This window comes from Sander lucioperca, chromosome 21 (assembly GCF_008315115.2).
Source record: "Sander lucioperca isolate FBNREF2018 chromosome 21, SLUC_FBN_1.2, whole genome shotgun sequence".
Taxonomy (NCBI): domain Eukaryota; kingdom Metazoa; phylum Chordata; class Actinopteri; order Perciformes; family Percidae; genus Sander; species Sander lucioperca.
The window spans coordinates 985,972-1,000,374 of NC_050193.1; the positions used below are offsets into that span (position 1 = coordinate 985,972).

Genomic DNA, 14,403 nt, shown 5'->3' on the forward strand with positions numbered 1-14,403 from the left:
TACCTACCACCATTTAGTTGTTTTGTGTTATTTAAGATATTTATAAAATATCTGGTCATGCCAGATGTAATTATTCCACTCATTTTTTAAACAATGCAATTACCTGTTTCAACCACCAGGGGGCAGTGCTCCCTCTGCCCCCCAGCAAACTCATGGGTCAGACCCATCTGGTAGTGAAGGAGGGCAGAGTCTAAGAGCTACATGAAGAAATATGCACCAAACAAGCCACTTTTAAATTTAGCTGTTTTCATGAATACAAAAGTTGGGTGACTAAAAAAATTTGGATGACCCTCCCCTATTTTCCTCCAGTGGTCCATTCCATAAATTGTTGAGTTTTTCACATTACAGACGTTAAATATATATCGGAATTATTTTTATTAACAAGTATGTTTGCACAGGCGAGTGAATTTGGTGGAAAGAAATGTATTGCTCCGGCTCTGTGTACCTGCTGGCTGTGTATGTTAGGTTGTAGTACTAAAACATGTTTCAACCTGTGTTGGTGAATAGTAGTTTTATTTAGAATTTTCTGACAGGAAGTGTGTTTTATTCCCAGCAGCTTGACAGTGATGGTGAGAGGAGAGCGGTGGTGACTGCACATCGGGGCTTAAATGAAAGAGGATGTTTGGAGATCTCAGACAGCTGGCAGGATTATTCATCCCCTTCTTCCACAGAGTGTTCTGTCTGCAGTCAGGTGAGTCCAACTGTTTGTCCTGCTGCTGTTTGTTTAAATATCCTCAGAGACAGAAAAAGTGACAATTCAATAAACAAAATGAAATTAGCAGGCCATAGGGTAAAAAGACGATAAAAATGATGACAAAAGGACGGCGTAACATATAAAAAAGTCAATACAAATGTGTCTCTGTCTGATAATTTTCTTTCCTCCGTCTCTTATTAATCAATGTCTGTGATGTCTGTCCCACACTACCATTTATGTTCTGGAAGTTGTTCTTCTAAACAAAAGAGCAAATTAACATTCAGAAACTTCACAGGAGAAAGGAGGAGACCACACATCTTTTTTATAAACCTCCATAGTAAATGAAAGACTTAAATTCTGGTTTCTATCTCTGGGGAAACTCTGAAACATTTAGTGTGTTCAGCCGAAGCAAAACCAAAACTACTGTCTCCAAACTTAGAGAGTAAAACCTGATTTTATATTCCACTGACATGACTAATAAATGTGATACCATAACCATATTGGAATAACATAATGTTGCATTATTTTCTTCCAGGTCCATCCACTATGCAGTTAAAGAAGTGATTTAAACAAGTGAATCACTTTTTAGAATAGTTGATTCCTTCAGTAGATACTGACTCTCCGTCTGCCTCCTCCTCCTTCAGGGCGCTTCCTCCTGAGCCAGCGGCATCATGGGAGGTTCCACCTCCTCCCTCGTTGACGAAACACACAGGCTTTGTAGCTTCAGAGAGACGTCAGCCATGACACTTTGAAGTGTGGAGTCTTTCTAATGACGTATTTTCACAGTCTGATACTTGAACAGTTTTACAACAAGCTGAGGGTTTCTCGACTTGCTAAGTTATCTTTTAAACTGACAAACATCATATGTGTAATTCATGGCTCAATTCAAACAAGAGCCAAATAAATGTTGGTGTCTCCTCTTGGATGGCCAGTGAGGACGTGACCCGTTGATTCCTCCTGCAGGTGGACACAGATCGTCAGAGGACCAAACCTTTGCTCTTTCTGTGAGCCACCGTCAGAGACGAGAGAGACCAACCTGACAGAAGTAGTCTAGATCAAACATGCTGATTGGTTTAAAGTTGATGTCTCATTCTGAGTCTTCTGCTGAGTCAGGATACATTCAGTTAAAATTCATTCATTAGTCTTCTTCCTAAGTTTTCAGTTTTTCTCGTAGCTTTTCAAATCATTTCCCCATCACTAATAGTTTCACTTCAACAGGTAGTCTGTGTTCATATCTCATTCATTTCTGCTGCCTTAGTTACAGTTATGTTGTTCTACTCTATTCTTCTGATTATCTGATTAATAAATCCCTTCCATTTATTGATAAAGTCAATGTCTGTCTGTCTAACTCATGAGTAGACTTTGGGGTCAATATACAGCTACGAACAGCTTCACAGCTTTTCATTTGAGATTGATTAAAATACCATATTTATTGACTATAATGTGTGATTAAATGACATTATACTTTAGATTTGATCATTTAATCCATTCAATCTGAGCTCCTTCTGCTCTTAAACGAGGGGGTGCCCCATTAACGAGTACAAATTAATTTATTGATTTATGAATTGGTTAAATTAAATTTGAAATGAATATCCCAACTTACAGTTTTTTTTCGATTGTTAAACGACAGTGGGCACAACTGGAGTCACATGTGCAAAACTCTAACTACAGTCTGCACAGCAGCAGTTCATGTGGACCAAACTCTAGTTCGTTTTACATTGCTTGAACACAGTTTTCAAAACTCTACACACTTTTCCCATGACTTTAACCACAACGTGCACGACACTGTGGATCTACAGCACTTTGTTCAAATGCTAACACACTGCTGTCAAAACTGTTAACCACACATTCAACACAGAATAGATTTCAGTCTGGTGCTTATCAAACACTGCTGATTGGAATTTTAGCTGAAAGCCTAAGCAGATGTCTTGTTTTAGACTAGTTAGTGAATATATATGGTATGTATACAGAGAAAGCTCAGAAAGACTTTTTTTGTATACAAACACCAAATAAGAAGGAAACAATTATACACTGTACCGTTTGAGAATAACAGGTAAAAGAGCAAAGATACCAACATGTCCAGGTCAGATGTCTGAGGTTATATACACAGCTATAAAAAAAAAATGAAAAACACTATATATTTACAATAGTAAAACTGCGTTCGTACTGTTTTTCAGAAAGTAATGGAGGTGAAAGCAATGGAAACACCACATTTGTTTGTATTTAGAGATGATGCAGACATCCAACGTGATGAAGAAAACTTGCCACATGATGCTGGAGAGAGGCAGGATTAGTCACACTATTCTTTGTTACTGTTACGTATGTACCTTTAGTTTTTTTCCCAGTAATTCCATAAATTACTAGAGACAAAATACTATATCGAAGAAAACTGCTGATTTTCATTCCTTCTTATTTACCTTACGTAAAAATTGGTATATTATACAATCTATATCTTTTAACCTTACCTTAAACTATTGAGTAGTGTCAAGTCACTCAAATTGTTCAAACTGTAAAGATGAAAAAGTTAGTAATTTCTGTATTGGTGTTTGATGCTAGTGTTTTTACTCTGTGTGTTCTGAGTGACAGTGTGTGTTATCTAAATGAGGCTTGTGCATAGTGTTTCTCTGCACTGAGCCTGTTCTGAGACGTGTGTTAAGAGTTGTGTTGCTGTGAATGAGTTTTGCAGCTGATGTGAACTGTTTAGCTCAGGTGACTGTTGGTAATGCAGACTGTGGTTTGAGTTTTGCACATGTGACTCCAGTTGTGCCCACTGTCGTTTAGCAATAGAAAAAAACTGTAATACATGTGTAGTTATTCATTGATTCACGGTAAAAGTTAAACAGGGAGCACCCACTTTTTGAACGGCTCTGGTTCTGATCCCTTCTGTAAAACAACGCCACTGTGGACAAGAACCATCAGTTAACAGTTTCTCTTCAATGACCATTGACAAGCAAAGAAAACCGGCTTCCCCCTCCTACCACCGCCATGATTCAACCTGATCGGGGCCCCAGATTTCAAAACAGACCAACACAGTTTTTTCTGGCTCCGCTAGTGGTCCAACCAGTCAGAATGCATACTTTCATAGTGAAGTGAGGACACACACACACACACTCTGATTAATGATAAGAAACTGCGTCACTTCACTTTGTCTGTTGGAATTTGCGGTTTATTTTATTAGCGGTTTTTGGCACTGGCGAACCGGGCAGCCGCCCGGGGAGGCATTTTTTCATGACACATTGGGAGCGGCACGAGCACTTAAGAAGCACTCACACAGAAGCCGTGTGAGAAAGGAAAAGGGGAGAGGGGCGCGGGGGACAGTTCACCTCTGGCTCTCGCAAATGGAACGGTCATGACAACGGGGGGAATGGGGGACCACGAGCCTCCTTGAGCTCATCACTTTTAGGCATGATAAGGATCTATTGGAGATCCAACTTTTGGACAGTCACTGTGGCTCAAGCAGAGACGAGCTTTTCAAAACTAACGTTGATCAAGTCATGCCTGAGGTCAACCATGTCCCAAGAACGGCTCACTGGCCTTTCCATCAGTATCAATCATTCAATAGGGGAGCAGATTTCATACGATAACATCATTGATGATTTTACAACAAGGAAAGCCAGAAAGGTCAGATTTTAGTTTGTGTTTTCTGTTCTTAGTGCTATAGTGTAATAATTAGATTATCCTTAGTGTGTTTTCACATTTGTGTGATGGATTTGTGCTATTTAGAATATTTATTCTATATTTTATTTGTATATTATTCTTAATATTTTATATTATTGTTGCTGTCTGCTCTTATTACATTTTTTATATATCTAATTGTATATATTCTTGGCACATTTATATGGATATTTTATTATAACAACATAAGTGAAAGAGAAAATTATATTTCTCAATTGCACAAATCCTTCATTAGAACATTTGAAAAGCACACTTAAGAGAATCTAGTTATTTAACTATTGTAATTACAACAGGAAACACTTTTGAGGTGCACATTCTCCACCTCAAACATTGCCAAAAGACAATGAACACAATTCTGCACAAAATATGACGGTATAAGTTTACTGAACTTTAATAAATATATACTATATATAGTATATACAAAATTTTGTGTGTGTTTTTTTTTTTCGAAGGGGGTCTCGCCCCGGGTGTAATTCAATGTAGAACTGCCACTGGTTGTAGCTTCAGAGAGACGTCAGCCATGACACTTTGAAGAGTGGAGTCTTTCTAATGACATATTTTTACAGTCTGAAACTTCAACAGTTTTATGACAAACTGAGGGTTTCTTGACTTGCAAAATTATCTTTTAAACTGACAAACATCATATGTGTAATTCATGACTAAATTTAAACAGGATCAAAATAAATATTGGTGTCTCCCCGTTCACTACAGAACATATTTTTTCTTAAAAAAGATCACATGATGGTCCAGTGGAAAGGGAGGGACTTCACCGCTCTATCACCTCTCTGGCTACGCTAGTGGTCCAACCAGTCAGAATGCATACTTTCATAGTGAAGTGAGGACACACACACACACACTCTGATTAATGATAAGAAACTGCGTCACTTCACTTTGTCTGCTGGAAGTTGAAGTTGAAGCTCCTTTTCTAAACAGACCTGCTGAGGACAGAAGAGAGCTGCACACTGATGAAGTTCATGGCTGAAAGTTCAGTAAGTGGAGCTGATTGGTTGAGATGACGTCTTTGATTGTTGTGGTTGGAGAAACGGTTGAATTGATGGTGAACGTGTGGTTGTTTAAAGCTGGGAAACAAGATGTGTGAGCAGGCAGAGAGAAGTCCAGATGAAGTGTAGCTTTGAATGAAGGAGAAGAGTTGAGTCTGATCTGGGGTCTGTCAGGACTCTTATTGATGTGGAGGGGAAGGTAGCAGGGGGGGGGGGAGCACTAGGACTCAGCAGGGATCACTTTATAGGATCAGCATGTAAAATCATCTCTTCTGACGTCTTGTTAAAGTCAAGTTTGTTTTACACTTAAGGCAAAAACTGTTTTTCAATCTATAGATGTTGTGCTATTTATCTTCCATAACATGTCTTCTTTCAGACTATTGGAAAGAAAACATTTATTTTATTCGACTTTGTTTTAGATTTGACTGTAATTTAATGGGAACTTGTTTTTAACATGATGTTTTTATGGTGCACATTAATCAGCAGGTTTTAGTCAAGCTTCTCTTAATTCAACAGTCTGAGACACTTTTTCTGTTGGACTTTTCTCTTCAGGTTTTTCTGTGTTAAAGAGGAGCTGAGCAGGAGAGACGACATTTTAAAACATGTTTCCTCGTGTGCTTCGAGTCTTCGCTGTAAAAACAACTCAAGTCCAAATTAAAGTCTAAAGGTGTGTTGACTTCAGTCAGTGGTGGAACTAAGGAAAACCAGTTTACAGAAGGGAGGGAGTGGAAGATGAGGGGGGAGGAGGGGAGGAGAGATAAGGAAGAAAAGAGAGGAGGAAAAGCGTATCAGACAGAAGGAGTAGAATAGTTGGAGGGAGGACCTCCAGTGGTCCCAGTGAGTAACTCCACCTCCTCCAGCTGATTTCTGCAGCTTCTCTGGTTTCTTCTTTTGAATCATCAGGGCTGTGGTCCAATAGTCCTTTTTGTTTAGGAAGGTTCCTAACAGAGTGAAATGACCTGGAAGTAGTTAAGTAGCTGCCTTGATAAGTTTGAATTTTCTGTTTTCATACAATCATACTAATCAGGATTCATGTGGATAAATATGAGCAGAGAGGAGGGTGAGTGTGATAATAGACTATTTGCAGAACACCTTTCATACAAGAAACAGCCTACAGCTCCATGCTTTATAATAATTAAATGACATGAGTGTTTCACATTAAAAGACATAATTAATGCAGAATAAGATGGAAAATAAAAACGGAGATGAAGTAATATTTCCACCGTGTTGTCCACGTTTATAGAGCCAGCATGAACAACATATAACGTATCTAGATGTGCTTTCTGTGTCCATCTTTGGAACAGTGTAGTTTTACCAGCAGACCCATGTCAGTAATATAGTTACGTAGCCATGTCAGGGCAGTCAGATTCTCTGAGCACCGCCGTTGTCTTTTCCTAATTCTTTTTGAATTCTCCTTCACATCTTTCCTTGACCTCATGACGTTTACTATTAGGGGTTAAGGAGAAGTGGTTAAGAAAGGACATAGGAGGTAATTTCTTTGACTTTGGTCAAACACAAAATGACATTCAGCTCTGATTTCTATGAAGCAGTAAAATCCTTCAAACAGCTCCATGAGGCCATCTAGTGGACTGATAGAAGTAGAGCAGCTGATGGCAGCTTCCTCTGCTCTGATTCGTCCTCACCACTGACCAATGAGAACCAGCAGCATCTTCTCTGTCCAATAACAAACCACTATTGATCCAGGTGTTGATCAGTTCTCTGAGTTGAGTAAATTAAATGTGATAAAGTGATGAGAAAAGGGCCTCACTAGTTCCCAGAGTTCAGTCATGTTTTCTAACTGCTTCTTTAGTCTGAGCAACAGAACAACAAGTCAAAAGGATTCAACTGACACTGATATAACACAGAGAGAAGCAGCCAATCAGAGGACCAGCTGCTAATATTTAGCTTTTTTTCCAGGAGAAATGATGTGAGGGATGAATGAGTGATGATGTGCTGATGAATGATTGGACTGCTGCTCTCATTGTTTCCTCTCCAGATGTAGGTGTGGACTCTGCTATGAGTCAGTGTGAGGACAGAGAGGAGGGAGTCCCTCCCTCTAAAACCTCTCTGTGTGGGGAACATGACAGCCAGACCAAAGCTCAGAGGTGAGAGGACCATCTCTAACTGTCCACCACTCAGATCACTCCACCATCATTATTCACACTCAAAGCTCTGTGTGTGTTGTGTTTCAGCCCAGAGAAGCAGCACAGACCTGGACCTGGACCTGGACCTGGACCCAGCTGTCTGTCCTTCAAGACTGACGACCCAAAAGAGTTTTTTTTAGATTTTAAACAACACCAAGACAGAAAGTACGTAACACATAATATAGACACTGATAATCAAAGTCAAAGTCTTTGATTCAGAGAGCATTTCCCTAAATATGTGAGCTTTAATGTATTTCTTTCTATCAGGATCCATCAGAGACCAGACTGTCCTGAACCTGAACCCAGCTGTGTGTCCATGAAGAGTGACTGGTTTATTATTCCTCCTTATTACTTCAAAGATGGACGCCACTCTGATGATCAAAGGTGAGTATTTCAAAGTGATAATCAGCAGGACTAGTAAATGTTTACCACTACAGGGAGTCCTCTGATTCACTGTTAACATCCAATCATCACTTCATGGACCTTTACCTTGTGTTTGTCTCTGTGTGAACAGACATAATGTGAGCTAATTCTTCCTGATTCCTCCACAGAGTGGACCAGGAGAGCTCAGAGGTTCACAGTGGTCAGTCTGCCCAGCAGCATCAAACACACCTGGACTCCATATTTATGGTCTGTACATGTACAACAACTACTTTTGCATCTATTCTGTTCATAATCATCTCCATGCTGCACTTTTTAGACCAGTGGATTGTCAGTCTGTCCAACATGGATCTGATGTTTGCTTCCATGATTTCAGTTTGATTTGTCATTCATATAATCTTCTGTTCCAGCTGCTGGAGGAGGAGATCGGCACTTTTGTGAAGAACGAGCTGAAGAAGATCCAGAACGTTCTGAGTCCAGATTACCCAGAATGCTTAGAGAGTCAGAGGGAGGATGAGGAGGTGTTGGACGGTGAGGATGAAGAGCAGAAGAGGAGCAGCAGAGAGGCATTTCTGAAGATCACACTGCACTTCCTGAGGAGAATGAAGCAGGAGGAGCTGGCTGACCGTCTGCAGAGCAGTAAGAGGATTTCTCTAAAGATTTAACATGCTGGATAAATGGGACGTTTACTAATGTCTCAAGAGATGGGCCAAAATATTCATGTACTAATTCTCTGAGGAAATGTTGAAATATGTTGTTTGGCTTATTGATATTCTTTGTTGTGTGTTTATTCAGGAAGTCCTGCTGCAGTTGGTTAATGTAAACTCAAATCTAACCAGCAGAAGAAGTTCCAGTGTGTGTTTGAGGGGATTGCTAAAGCAGGAAACCCAACCCTTCTGAATCAGATGTTCACAGAGATCTACATCATAGAGGGAGGGACTGCAGAGGTCAATGATGAACATGAGGTCAGACAGATTGAAACAGCATCCAGGAAACCAGACAGACCAGAAACAAGAATCAGACAAGAAGACATCTTTAAAACCCCACCTGGAAGAGAAGAACCAATCAGAACAGTGATGACAAAGGGAGTGGCTGGCATCGGGAAAACAGTCTTAACACAGAAGTTCACTCTGGACTGGGCTGAAGACAAAGCCAACCAGGACATCCAGTTCACATTTCCATTCACCTTCAGAGAGCTGAATGTGCTGAAAGAGGAAAAGTACAGCTTGGTGGAACTTGTTGATCGCTTCTTTAGTGAAACCAAAGAAGCAGGAATCTGCAGGTTTGAAGAGGTTGTGTTCATCTTTGACGGTCTGGATGAGTGTCGACTTCCTCTGGACTTCCACAACACTGAGATCCTGACTGATGTTACAGAGTCCTCCTCAGTGGGTGTGCTGCTGACAAACCTCATCAGGGGGAAACTGCTTCCCTCTGCTCGCCTCTGGATAACCACACGACCTGCAGCAGCCAATCAGATCCCTCCTGAGTGTGTTGACATGGTGACAGAGGTCAGAGGGTTCACTGACCCACAGAAGGAGGAGTACTTCAGGAAGAGATTCAGAGATGAGGAGCAGGCCAGCAGAATCATCTCTCACATCAAGACATCACGAAGCCTCCACATCATGTGCCACATCCCAGTCTTCTGCTGGATCACTGCTACAGTTCTGGAGGACGTGTTGAAGACCAGAGAGGGAGGAGAGCTGCCCAAGACCCTGAATGAGATGTACGTCCACTTCCTGGTGGTTCAGTCCAAAGTGAAGAACATCAAGTATGATGGAGGAGCTGAGACAGATCCACACTGGAGTCCAGAGAGCAGGAAGATGATGGAGTCTCTGGGAAAACTGGCTTTTGAGCAGCTGTAGAAAGGCAACCTGATCTTCTATGAATCAGACCTGACAGAGTGTGGCATTGATATCAGAGCAGCCTGAGTGTACTCAGGAGTGTTCACACAGATCTTTAAAGAGGAGAGAGGACTGTACCAGGACAAGGTGTTTTGCTTCGTCCATCTGAGTGTTCAGGAGTTTCTGGCTGCTCTTCATGTCCGTCTGACATTCATCACCTCTGGAGTCAACCTGCTGGCAGAAGAACAAACAACATCCTCCCGGTGGTCTGAAGTGTTCAGAGTCAAATCAACACGTTTCTACCAGAGTGCTGTGGACAAGGCCTTACAGAGTCCAAATGGACACCTGGACTTGTTCCTCCGCTTCCTCCTTGGTCTTTCACTGCAGACCAATCAGAGTCTCCTGCGAGGTCTCATGACACAGACAGGAAATAGCTCACAGACCAATCAGAAAACAGTTGAGTACATCAAGAAGAATATCGGTGAGAATCTGTCTGCAGAGAGAAGCATCAATCTGTTCCACTGTCTGAATGAACTGAATGATCGTTCTCTAGTGGAGCAGATCCAACAGTCCCTGAGTTCAGGAAGTCTCTCCACAGATAAACTGTCTCCTGTTCAGTGGTCAGCTCTGGTCTTCATCTTACTGTCATCAGAAAAAGATCTGGACGTGTTTGACCTGAAGAAATACTCTGCTTCAGAGAAGGCTCTTCTGAGGCTGCTGCCAGTGGTCAAAGCCTCCAACAAAGCTCTGTACGTACACACACTTCTATCCAGATTAAATGGAGTTTTTCTTAATTCAGAAAAAAACAACCATTGTTTGTAATTGTTTTCTTATGTTTGCTGATTCCTCTTCAGACTGAGTGGCTGTAACCTGTCAGAGAGAAGCTGTGAAGCTCTGTCCTCAGTTCTCAGCTCCCAGTCCTCTAGTCTGAGAGAGCTGGACCTGAGTGACAATGAGCTGCAGGATTCAGGAGTGAAGCAGCTGTCAGCTGGACTGAAGAGTACATACTGCACACTGGAAACTCTCAGGTTATTTTACCTTTATTAAAGAAATATTACTACATAAGCTGTTTTTTGTTTATTCATTCATTATTAAATGGACTTGCTGAATATCCTTTTTAGTTTGAGTGGCTGTAACCTCAGAGAGAAGCTGTGAAGCGCTGTCCTCATTCCTCATCTCCCAGTCCTCTAGGCTGAGAGAGCTGGACCTGAGTAAAACAACTTGCAGGTGTTTGACCTGAAGAAATACTCTGCTTCAGAGGAGGCTCTTCTGAGGATGCTGCCAGTGGTCAAAGCCTTCAACAAAGCTCTGTACGTGCACACACAACTATCCAGATTAAATGGAGTTTATATTCATTCAGAAAATTAACTTTTGTTTGTAATTGTATTGCTGATTCCGCTTCAGACTGAGTGGCTGTAACCTGTCAGAGAGAAGCTGTGAAGCTCTGTCCTCAGTTCTCAGCTCCCAGTCCTCTAGTCTGAGAGAGCTGGACCTGAGTAACAACGAGCTGCAGGATTCAGGAGTGAAGCAGCTGTCGGCTGCATTGAAGAATCCACACTGCAGACTGGAAACTCTCAGGTTAGTGTTCACTTGTTTGAAAACCATGACCCTCTGAGCTGTTATTTTCTTTATATATGTGTTACTAACTGGACTGACTACAGGCCAACCTTTCAGAGAGAAGATGTGAAGCTATGTCCTCAGTTCTCAGCTCCCAGTCCTCTAGTCCTCTAGTGACTCAGGAGCGTGTCAACAGTGTATTGTCTTGGTTCACGGTCTTTTGCTAGACATCTTTTGTTCATTGAAGACAGAATCAGCAGTGTTCTTTATCTTTCATTAATTTTCTTAATAGACACACTAACTGAATGACTCTGCATGAAGAAAACTTTCATAGTAAGACACATACCCCACCCCCAGGTAATCAGTTCATTGAGTACAGATGTGTCGGTGGCATGACATCACTGTGGAGGTGTGATGGTTTCAAGCACCTAATATTTGCAACAGGGCACATAAACTGGACTTGGATATGCAGTTAGGTTCATATGTATATATACTGTACAATTACACCATTTTGTTATTTTGGCAATACATTTTAAGTGAACTAATGATTATGTGCAGAAAGTGTAATTTCAGAGCATTCACAGCTATGTTGAATGGACTATGCAGGAATTATGGTCGGATCCCATATTTTAGGGGACCAAAGCGTTTGGTCAACAGGCTGTACATCTGTTTATATGGGCCTGCATGTGTCAGTCAGACAGAGGTGGAAGTGTAGTAAAATATTGTACTCAAGTAAAAGTACTTTGTTAGTTTTCCTCCGAGTCTTCCAACCCTTCCTCCTTCACGAGGGGCATGTTGGTCAGTTTTAGGACTTCTTCTTAATCAAAGTGTTTCTACCAAACACAGCTGTGAAAAAGATCTGCCTGAACCAACACTACACTCCATTAGTGTTTGTGACAGTCATTTTAAACAGTGGATGGATGTATACGACTAACACGAAATTAATTTGTGTGTGTGTGTGTGTGTGTGTGTGTGTGTGTGTGTGTGTGTGTGTGTGTGTGTTCAGTCTGTCATTCTGTTTGGTCTCAGAGGAAGGCTCTACTTCTCTGGCCTCAGCTCTGAGCTCCAACCCCTCCTATCTGAGAGTGCTGGACCTGAGCTACAATCATCCAGGAGACTCAGGAGTGAAGCTGCTGTCAGCTGGACTTAAGGATCCAAACTGGAGACTGGACACTCTCAGGTATGGACAGTTGGACAGACAACAGCAGCTCTCCCACTGTCTCTCTGTCACTAACTGATGAACTCTGGTTCATGTTTAACGGAGGATATGAGTGAAGGTGTATGAAGTTGATTCTGACTTTGTTTCTTCCTGCAGGACGGACCATGGTGGACTGCAGAGACTGAGACCTGGTGTGAGGAAATGTGAGTGTGTTTAATCCGTTTGATTCATGAGAACTCAGCTGAATATTACACTATATTTTTACATTTTCTTGACTGAAGTACGAAGATTAATTTCTCCACAGTTTCACTCAGGATTTGTTTTCTGTCACTGTGGCTGGAAAGATGATATAATTCAATCAACAAATTTAAAATCCACAAACGCAACAAACTGAAAAAAGTGATCCAACAGAAACAGTCTAGCCAACAGAAAGCTAACTTTGTTTCTTTTGATTGTCACTAAACTAGATGAATTTTAATGAACTGTATCTGCTGATTCTTGGTATGAACATTAGCTTTAGTGCATTGGTCACAATGCATTTGACAGGACTCCAGTATCAGTTTACTGAAATTTATTGTGTTAGGTTTAAGGCACAGCAATGCACAGGGCACTATTCACTTCAGAATAAATCTGTGAACCTGAGGCTCTGCAAACAGAAATGGGAGCACAATGTTAGTACATATAAAATACAATCCTACAATAAGTATGCTTCACATTCTTAAGATACAATTATACATATTCATGACTGAACAAATTAACTAAGTTACTCAATTTACCTTAATATCAAACTAAAGTGCTAAAAATACTTTAATATAAAGTATTATACATTGCAAAGGCTGCCATCATAAACCAAACACATCCACTAATACTTTAACACAATAGGAAGCCGTTATGGCAGTGACAATATTCTACATAGAGGCTTAATTAATTAAATTAATTTCCATTGCCTATACAGCCCCGTTACATTGGTAAACACTAGGGGTGTGACGAGACACCCAGCTTACGATACGAGACATGAGACTGGGTTCACGAGATCGAGACGAGACGAGACTTTAACACTATGTAACGGAAAACTTCAATGAAGAAATAAGACTGGAAAAATAATCCGTTATTCAATCGAAAGTCACAAAATGAAAACCGAGCACTGAAAGGTTTTGCCATGAACTCAAATGACTGTTACTTATTCCATATGTACGGTGGAGAGAGTCTCTTCACTCAGAGAACCAAGGTTACAACATAACTAAGTGTTTTCTGGCTGTAGTTGAGACCAAATGTGTTGTAGTTGAATTTGTCATTGTACAGTAGACCGAGAGAAATAAAGCTTATTTTACTATTGTTTCACATTGATTACATTCTAAAGCACAAATAAATTACCATCAAACACTCAACAGAGGATTTTTGTGAAGACAGATGCTCGATCCCGGCCGATACAACTGATGGTGATTTACAGATTTACAGCTGTGTAGACTGAAAACACACAATCGCAGCAAACAATGTTTTATTATTAAGATTCCGTCTGACTTTATTTATGTTCATGCGTGTCCATGATAAAGTAAGTGCAGTATAATGATTCACATGTCATTGTTTGGTTGGTGAAGTGAGCTTTTGTAATTCCTTTTATTATATACTATGTGTTGCACTCTCATTTTATTCTTGCTAACTAATGCGGTCTGGGAAGATTTATAATGCTGAGTGCATGACCAATTTCTACAGAAATCCCTCTTATATAATATAGACATTTATTAGCGGCTGTATTCCTTAGTAGTCATGTTGGTTTGTTTGACCGGGAAATTGTTGTTTAATTGATGATAGAGGTAATTTAGAGTCAGTTTGGGAAAGTGACAGTGCTTTTCAACCGTGGCAATTTAATTTAGCTTTTTGCCACTAGAGCGCTGTGTTTACTAAAGGTGTACAAGTTCTCATGAGATTAAACGTGACGAGAATTCTCGTT

The 14,403-nt window shown here is 40.6% G+C and overlaps 2 protein-coding genes and 1 pseudogene across 2 annotated transcripts in view; all 3 read left to right on the forward strand.

Annotated features, from left to right (window-relative positions):
- Positions 1 to 14,403, forward strand: part of LOC116055156 (SE-cephalotoxin-like) — a 521,701-nt gene that overhangs the window by 286,524 nt on the left and 220,774 nt on the right. The gene's annotated exons all lie outside the window — the stretch shown is intronic.
- Positions 1 to 14,403, forward strand: part of LOC116062301 — a 1,036,964-nt pseudogene that overhangs the window by 275,754 nt on the left and 746,807 nt on the right.
- Positions 1 to 14,403, forward strand: part of LOC118494166 (NACHT, LRR and PYD domains-containing protein 12-like) — a 40,722-nt gene that overhangs the window by 18,227 nt on the left and 8,092 nt on the right. Inside the window, exons 2-4 of the mRNA XM_035997026.1 lie at positions 10,591 to 10,764; positions 12,300 to 12,473; positions 12,609 to 12,655. Coding sequence (XP_035852919.1) covers positions 10,591 to 10,764; positions 12,300 to 12,473; positions 12,609 to 12,655 — 395 coding nt within the window. The remainder of the gene's footprint in view (positions 1 to 10,590; positions 10,765 to 12,299; positions 12,474 to 12,608; positions 12,656 to 14,403) is intronic.